Below are 9,362 nucleotides of genomic sequence, written 5' to 3'. Positions count from 1 at the left end.
CGCCCCTGCTTTCCGAGCTGATTTTTTCGGCTGCTTGGGACTAATGTCAGCGTTGAAGTATTATTTTGTGCACTCAAGGATTCAAAAGGCAATTTGTTTGAAATCATGTAAGAATCGTCAAATGATGCTAGGTTGAGTTGGTCAATTTTGTACCAGTTCATTGTATGAACAAAATCTCCTTTGTATGCTACAGATAAAAACGAGTGCAGGTGCATACCTGGGGATCAGTTGTTTGTTCAGTTTCAGGTACGTCATACTTCACAACTTGCTTGCCCTTATTTTTGTCTGGTTCTTTCAGATTAGATCTGAATTCTCTCTTAGTTCTCTCCCTTCTTTTGTTGGAGTCCTTGGATCTCCTCTGCCATCAGCAGCGGGGGAAGCAGGTGGAATTGGTTGCTGTTGCGAATGGTGTACGGATGCATTTTCTTGCTGGAGAAGATGATCGTCTGCCGGACTTTTCCCCTCTAGGCGTTATATGTAGACATGTAGTGAGCTTTCTTAGTTGTAAGAGCATCTCCACTCGTCTCCCCGACGAGGTCCCCGAACGACGTTTTTTCCATCCAGACGGCGAAATTCGGCCCAGTCGCGCCCCCGGTTCCTCGATTTCGTCCGGATTTGAGCCTAAATTCATCCGGCGATCCCACGCCATCCCCGGCCCCACGGGGAGCTCTCGGGGACTCCGGATGAAACAAAAGCGCGCGAAACGGCGAGGAAACTTCCCGCGCGTCTGGTGGCCCCAACTTGTCGGCGAGAGACACCGATCGTCGTCCTCATCGCATCGTCTTCCGCGCGCTGTAAAAGCCTGCCGCCGGTCAGCATTCGTCGGCCGCGTAGCTTCCACGTGGCGAGTTAATGTCGTCGCATCGTCTTCCACGCACGCATCGTCTTCCACGCGGCATTAATCGCCGGCGCCCGCCGCGCCTATTTAAAGCCACTCCGCTCGCCGCGACGCCCCTGCTCCACTCTTCCTCCATTCTCCCTCCACTCACCCTCCACCTCCACCTCCAACGATGGCGTTCTACGACGACGACGGCGCATCCAACAACGGGTTCCCCCGCCGATCTCTCCACACGTGGGAGGGGCACCTCCTCCACCAGGCGGGGTACCCCTGCCCGCCGGACACGAGGCCCCCCGGCGGCTGGTGGCGGCTAAGCGCTGGTGGCGTGCCAATCCCGCCGCCGCCCCAGGGCCACGCCATTTCGGCATGTAGAGCGCCGTGTTTTAATATTTACAGTTGTATTCCCCTAGCCGAATTCGAAATATAGTCGAATTCGGTTCTCTATGTATGAACTTCGCCCTATATATAGTAAATATCATTAAATTTAGTCTAAATTCCCGTTTTATGCCGTAGTTTGTCAAGTTTCCGTTTTTCAAATTTAGATCGCCGTCTTCGGCTGAGATCGCGGCTGGAAAACTACTCCTCCCCACGCCAAATTTACGTCCAATCCGGACGTAAATTTTCCCGGATTTCGGCGTGGGAAGGCCAAACGAGTGGAGATGCTCTAAGTTTAGGCTTTTTTTAGCAGAAGTTGTAAGTTTAGTGGCCTGTCTGTATAACTGAAAACACAGGGAAAACCAGCCCAAACTGAAACGAGGACTCAAAACTCAATGTCCGAAACTAAGTTTTTGTTGGCTGAAGGAAAATGTAAGACTCAGCCCAGAACTGAGGATGCGAAAATATGTCTGTTGGAATAGACTAAAAACAGACAGTTTTCTCATTGCTACTGATTATTTTTTAGTCGTACAGCTGTCAACGTTTTATTGGTTTGGAAAACCTGTCTGTTCTTGAATTGCAAAACAGACATCTGTTTAATAGTCACTCCCCTTGATTTATTTATTTTTTTGAGAGAAAGTATGGGTAGTTTGATGTGAGGATGCCTTTTTGTTCCAAAGAACTCGCAATGAAGGCCCATGTACAACATAACCTGATTTGCTAAAAAGTGAATATGTGATGGAAAAGACGTTTACACGCGTGTGTTCTGTTCTGTTCCTGTTCGGTCCTCTGCCCACAGAGATTATGACCAGACCATTGGAGGGCTACCCATTTGTATTAGATGCTTCATTCATTAGTTCCAATGCGTAACAGCTCCAGGCCGCTTTTTATCCACGAGCAGACAAAAGGAGCAGGAAGTACAACCACTAGAGTCTCCAGGGCACCCGTGATCGCCACCATGGACATTTGTTGCTGCGATGGAAGTTTGTCAAAAGAGGCAGCATCAAATAACTAAAAAAATGAGATTTGTAGGTTAGACGCCCTGGACCACGCCAGGGTCTCCTCGACGTTGTCGGTGGTGGTGCCGTGACGGGGAGGGTGCCGCGACGGGGAGGGTGGAGGCGGTGGAGGATGGAGGAGGGGCCGGGGAAGGAGGCGAGGGTGGCGGCGGGCATGGCGGAGGGCGGCGGTGAGGAGGCCGCGCCGCAGCATCGCCGGGTCGGGGAAGCTTCGCGATTAGCTTCTCTCCCAGATTTGGGGCGGGGGCGCGAGAGAGGGATTAGCGAGCCGTTCCACCTCGTCCGGCTGATTTGCCCAGTCGGGCGCGTTCCGCATCTGGGCCGAATATTCCCATTTGGAGAACGAGCTCATTCCATCCTATCTACCAACCGAATGCGAGAACGGCTCCCAGGAATGGAACGTTCCATTCCGAACAGACCCTAGAAGATTTTTTGGGTGTGTATGGCAAGAGAACGGACGCTGGCACTCGAACTCGAGATCTCGCGGGTAGGGAGGTATCAACACGGCAGGATCAAATAACTGATGAAAGACAGCACACTCAAGATCTGATCATCTCTAGTTCAGCCTTCGCAACCATTAGCTCCGCCCCATGCAGGCACATCTTCATTCTGAACCTTGCTCAAGAGCACTCAGTGAACCAGGTTTGTGTCATCCTTGCAACCTTTGTTGGTCGGTGAACCAGGACAGGGAGGGGCAAGTATTTTTTTGTGAAATTAATATGCTCCAACAGCACATAGCTCCTGACATTCCATGTTATAACATATGGCATCGTCTGTCAATTTGACAAGGTCAGAGATTTAGGAAACCTACTAAGGATCAGCAATTTCCCAGGATATCGTTTGACTGCTGAAATATGACTCTGCATTCATATGCGAGACGATAAGCACAGACATCTACAGGACCTATTGATAAAGCACTGGGCATGGCACAAACACTGGCATCACAAACAAGTAAATCATCACATCTGAATCAAGCATCCGTGGACATAGAGACATCTTTAACATGAAGGTCTCCACTAAGTTCAGGGAGTACAACAAAATACACCCATTTTTAGTTCTAGCATCTCTGCTGAGAAAAACAGAAATGCATAAATTCAGAATATGACTGCTTATCCGAATGTAAGCACATAAGATTATAAACCTTCTTCCATGACATCACCCTCAGCAACTACAGGCCCACCCTCAGCAACTACAGGCCCTATCTGTCTGACCCTTGTGGACAGTACCTCTGCAAACAACAGATGGGATTACTAACTTGGTATCACTCGAGCATCGCTATATATATAGTCCATAACATCACAAGACACTTACCAGTATGCCCCGTGGCGAAGCTGAAACCCTTCGAGCTAACGTAGGTCCTTGGATTTGGTTCCTCGTGGTTTCTCAAGTACTCTGTTCCCCCCTGGTGTTGTTAACAAGAAATTTGGTTAGTAAAAGGGAATACAAACAACCTAATGCATTATACTACTTAATATCACAGAAAGAAAATCAGGCCTTATTTCTTAAGGTGATCGCTTAGATAATCACATGCAACTGTGTATCACCTTCTTAATGTTACACAAGTTGGCATCTTAAAATTTGCCCCCACACTGTGAATGGCAGCACAAACTGGCATAGATAATTAGGTTGAGCATTTGATTTACGAGTAGTACAAGTCAGCCATGTGCAACGAATAATACAGATGCTTGGTAGTTAAAATGCCAAGATAGTTTGGAAAGACATTCTCTGAAAGTTAACATTTCGTCAAGTGTTTGGTAACCCTTTAAGCAGAGTTTGTCATCTAAGGAAACAGAACTAACATACCTGGGTTATTACACAAACATCCACATTGCTGCCACTACCCAAGTCATTGAAGATACCAGCACGGATAGCATCAGCTACAAGTTGTATTCCCTCCTCCCTCTAGAGGATAAATTGCAATCCATTAGAACAGCATTGTTAATTTGATGGGAAAATAAAAACAAACACTTTCATCTGCAAATGCTACTTAAGGCACCTGGCATGAAAATACACGATAGCCAAGTTCATGAACTATTGCATTTTTAACTTACAGTGAGGCCTTCTTTGTACTTCGATTCAAACACAGACATTGCGGCAAGGGATCCAGAACCCATCGTGGCAAAAGGAAGAGTATCTGTGGATCCATGCGGATAAACCTGGGAATGCAGAAGTTAATAAATTAACAGGAATTTCTCTTCCAGAAGATGATCAAACAAGCATGCTTAGTTACTCACAGTGTGTAGATGTGGTCCAGTTACATCTACTCCACCAAGAACCAGGGCAGCACTGACATGGCCTTGGTAGTTAAACAGGTGTGTCTTCAGTAGTGTAAGAGCGGTCACAACTCTTGACTCGCGACTAGTAGCATAGCGGTGAAGTTGTAGCTGGGAGCTCACCATATCTGGAGTATAAAGCACACATGATGTTTGTGTGATAGATGCAGAAACATATACAAACGAGGATTAGTTTGGTCTCTTTCAGTCAATAACATATTGTTACCTGTCACAGCCTCCGTGTCAGCAGCAGTTCCAGCACCACAGCAGTATATGTTTGGTGCCATAAAGTGAATCTTCTCGCAGTTCTTATCAGCAACTATAGGTCCCTCAGTTGCCCTTGTGTCTGCCCCAAGAACAACTCCATCCTAGAGATGAAACATAGTTATTCATTAAAAATTTATTATCAGGTAACTCTTAATGACAACAACCATCCTAGAGATGCCAGTTTGAGAACCTTATTGCACAACCTTCATCTATTATCAGTTGGTAAACCCTATTGCACAACCTTCATCTATTATCAGTTGTTAAGAACTACTCTAAGGGACAAAACAGGGATTGGCACATTAACAGCAATACTAGTACTGTACTATATTATTATCAACAGAAATACTCCATTATTCCAAAACTCAGAGGCATACTTGCCGTTCACAGATAGCTAGATGCAGGTGTGTGCTACAACATTAGGTTAAAAAAATGAAATCAAACTGAAGTAAACCACAGGCTTGGTAAATGCAGGTATGTGCTGCAACCGAATGTTAACTGGTAACAAAACTGCACCCCTCCCAGAGTCTAGATTGCAAAGTGCATGCCCACAATTAAGTTTTCATCATCATCACCGGTAACCAATACATGGCATAACTGGTACATCAAATTTGCAGACCCTCAACCACGTTTCAGCGGGCACAGAACACTAGGAGTACTGAAGTAGGTCCTGACCTTAAACACGAGTCCGACGATGGTAGTCCCGGTCTTCAAGAAGCCGGGCATCTTGAGTCCGCTCTTCTCGAGCATGGCGTTCCTGCGGCAGAGGTCGAAGCTGAAGCCGCCCTTGGCGGGGAGTTCCATCGATCCGGCCATCCTGCAATCAGAAAACGGATCAAGATCGCGCCAACCGCGAATCGCCGCAGCACGCAGCCCTATTCGCACTCCCCCGACCTCGGTTCCTCACTGGTGTGCGGTCGTCCCTGATCTAGAGAGCGACGGACCGGAACGAAACGAACAGGGTAGAGAACTCGCGGCGGAAACCCTAGAAACCCTTCCCGGCGGAGATCTGTCTGTATTGCGCGAGTCCCGGGAGGAGAAATCGCGCAAAGCACTGGGGAATCAGGTGGCGGCGGATTCGAGGACGGGGCCGTACCTGATGTCGGATCGTGAGCGAGTCGGAGACGAGGATGGGGAGGAGAGCTAGCTTCGTGTTCTTCTGCTTCTCTCTCTCTTCTTTTCTCGAAATTGTTTTCGGCGTTGGATTGGGGGAGAAGAAAGGAACGGACGGCGGCGCCAAATATCGTGCTGGGCTCTAGATGCACAAGAGACAAGACTCCGTTGAGCAGTCAGATTGGGGGAGCTCCTATTTACCGCGTTGAGCAGCAATTTCCGGGGAGTACGCGTACCCCATACTAGTGGGCTTGGCCCATTTAAATGTTGGAGACGGCCTTTTTTTTGGTGCTCTTCCTACTTCGTTTCATTTGTTTCTGAGTTGTTGTTCTAAAAAAAAAAATTGTTTCTGAGTTGTTTCAGTTGTATTAGAGTAATAAAATATATCACAACTACTACTCCATCCGATCCATATTATTTGATACTAAAATGGATGTACCTACAACTAAAATGTATCTAGATACATTAATATTAGCAACAAGGTAATATGAATCGGAGTCATAAAAGTTTATGGATGTGTATAGGGAGTGCCCACGCGTTAGATGGGCATCCTTTACGCACATGGCCACCACCTCCGCCCTCCCTATATCCTCTACTCTCCGCTCGCGACCGCCTCCTTCCTTACCACGTGGGAGCCATCACCATACTCCGTCACCGCCGCCGATTTTCGGCTCCCCTGCATCCGCGTGCGACGATGTCGGCCTCCTCACATGTGCCACCTTTCTCTTTTGTCTCCGTGGCGACCGCACCTCGTTCGGGACCAGCAGGTGAAGTAGCATCCCCGGTGCATGAGGAGAAGCAACATCACCTGGTGGGGAACTGGGGGAGGGGGACCCGATGGGGTTGGGTTGGTTAGGTCATGAACAATTGTTGATAAGACCGTCTTATCTTAATCCCGTCACGTAATCTACGTATAGCAAGAAAACTTGATGTACAACAGGTTATTTTTTAGTCGTATTTATAGTAATGAGACATCCATAAATATGTGGCGAGAGAGATTCTAAGAGATGATTTCTTAACTAAGAGAAGATAAACCTCCTTTTCTATTTATGTTCCCTCCACATCATCAATTATCCTAGGTGGTAATGCTAAGATTGTAGATGCCCTTAGCACCAGTGTACAGGCTAAAATCGGCAGTGAGGGTGTTGACCGGAGGATAGACAGAGAACTCAGGAGGATTGAGAGAGAATTCAGGAGGAGGATGAAGATATATGTGGGTTCTACATGTAAGAAATTTTGTATTTGCGCAATATTGCCTATTTGTTTCTTAAAATCACCGTCATAGTTTCCCAAAAAATCTTATTGTTGTCCTGCAATATGTAGTTGTAATTTCACCGCCAAAATGTAGTTAGAATCTTCACAAAAACGGTAAGCAACAAAACCAATTATAAGAAACTTCAGAACAATATTCAACTTCAGAGCAATAATATGCAACTTCATACTATAGCATTAGGCAACTTTAAAAACATCGATAGGCAACTTCACAACACCAATATGCAACTTCACAATAACAGTAAGAAACTCCACAACACCTAAAGGCAACTCGTCACCAACGAGGACCACATATAGAGCCTAAGGTACCACCACATATAACATCCATTGCCTCCCTCCATGGTCCCTTTATTTGGCGGTTCTGGAGTCGATGTTATACAAAATTGTTCGTAGGTCAGGTAAGTCCCCGCTTGCCCACGCCGGCCTAGTTAGCCTCTCGCAACTTTTTTGTACTAGTTGCTTTATACCGTTAGTACGTTGGCTACGATACTTTTCGGGGTTGTAGCCAACTAAAAAATAGCGGGTAGGCAACTTCACAATAACTCTAGGCAACTTCTTAACAACAGTAGGCAACTTCATAACAACTAGAAATCAACTTAGCAACTTCATGGGAAGTGGTATGCTACTTGACACTTGTGGTAAGAAACTTCTCAAGGGTAGTATATATGCAACTTGGAACAAAGGTAAGCAACTTCACCCATGTGGTAGGCAACTACTCATAGGTGTTAGGCAACTTTACAATAGTGGGTAGGAATCTTCACAATTACAATATGCAACTTCACAAAAAAAAATTGGGCAAATTTAGTTAAAAATACCTTCGGGTGTCGCCTGCACCGAGGTGAAGCCGGCAAAGATGTTGATGCCGATGGTCGGGGCGATCGTGTAGGCGACGATGTGGCTGGAAGTCGGTACGTAGGTTTCCGCTGCGATGAATGGGTTGTCGCCAAAGAAAAAGATCTGGCCGACCACCATGGTATCACCTATGGTTCCGAGCGATTCCTCCCGAAACTCAGCTCCAAATGTCACTAGACCCACTGTGGGTGCCAACGATAGTGTCACTAGCGGGGTCTAAAGCCTACGATTAGTAGTGGAGCTAGACGGCAGGATGTTCGGGTCGGTGTGAGCCGGTGATTTATCCAAGTTCACGTCCCCTTAATGGAGGATCACTACGTCATGCTAGAAATTCAGTATAATGCATAGAGTATAGCACTACAACACAACAGGCATGTAGAGACGCTAAATTTGAAGGCTAGAGACGTGATATTTCATCTCTAGAGAGCTGTAGAGTCGTTTTCATAAAGTGTCATAGGATCGTCTCCTTATACACCGTCTCAAGTAACATAAGGACGCTTGCTAAGCGTGTCTAAGTACATAAAGACGCTTTCATAGTGACGTTAGAAAGCATGTCTACCCACATAGAGACGTTTTAATAGACACGCCCAGTTTGCGTCTCAATAGATTTTTGAGATGCTTTATTCACGTGGACATTATACGCCCATACATATTATACGCCCATACACATTACGTATACATGTACATACATCGGTACTTGTACATACCTTATCTTGTATTTTGGGTATGGCATCTCAAAATTGATGTGCTGGCATAATTTATTATTATTTGGAAATTCAATTAAAAAATTGATATGTTTTCTTATGATTTTTTTCTTCATATTTAAGGTCACGTACAAGGCAAGACCAATTAACACAGAAAAATATAGAGCAAACAAAAATAAATTCATTAATACTAATAAAATTTGAAACTTAATAGTATATCCATATAAATAATTCACAGATACATCAGGAAAGATGATGAAGAGTACAAATCAATAATATCCTATATTACAATTATCTCTAAACAAATACTCATGAATATCCCTCCATAGATTTATCGAGCCAGAAACTAAAGCTTTTGCCCTCTCCATATTCATCACTTTCAGTCCTACTTAGCTCCAGATTTGATCTGAAAAGCAAATCACGGTCAAATGAGAAACTCCATGGAATAAGCTAATAGAGGGAAAGATGACAAGTTCAGTTGATTAAATAAAAAATTGGGTCTAAGACTAATCCTGCATGCTGAAGATTTGCTTTCCCATTTTTAACATTTTTGCCTCTTTTCTTGCATTTTCCTTCGGTAGCTACTTTGATCTTTTTGCCTAGCACAAACACTCTGCCCTACAACATATTCAAAGCTGAGCTGCCAGTCATA

General features: G+C 45.4%; 1 protein-coding gene across 1 annotated transcript; it reads right to left on the bottom strand.

Annotated features, from left to right (window-relative positions):
* Nucleotides 1-3,168: 3,168 nt before the first annotated feature.
* LOC124707893 (proteasome subunit beta type-7-B-like) lies at nucleotides 3,169-5,994 on the bottom strand. Its single transcript, XM_047239586.1, has 8 exons — nucleotides 5,866-5,994; nucleotides 5,445-5,586; nucleotides 4,732-4,873; nucleotides 4,467-4,633; nucleotides 4,284-4,388; nucleotides 4,036-4,134; nucleotides 3,544-3,634; nucleotides 3,169-3,460 (listed from the first exon to the last, which is right to left on the bottom strand). Exons 2-8 carry the CDS (start codon nucleotides 5,583-5,585, stop codon nucleotides 3,366-3,368), a joined length of 840 nt encoding a protein of 279 aa, XP_047095542.1. The 5' UTR covers nucleotide 5,586; nucleotides 5,866-5,994; the 3' UTR covers nucleotides 3,169-3,365.
* Between the last annotated feature and the right edge of the window lie 3,368 nt (nucleotides 5,995-9,362).

This window comes from Lolium rigidum, chromosome 4, assembly GCF_022539505.1.
Source record: "Lolium rigidum isolate FL_2022 chromosome 4, APGP_CSIRO_Lrig_0.1, whole genome shotgun sequence".
In the NCBI taxonomy this organism is placed as follows: domain Eukaryota; kingdom Viridiplantae; phylum Streptophyta; class Magnoliopsida; order Poales; family Poaceae; genus Lolium; species Lolium rigidum.
The sequence above is the reverse complement of the archived record's forward strand: the minus strand, read 5'-3'. Positions and strand labels throughout refer to the sequence as shown.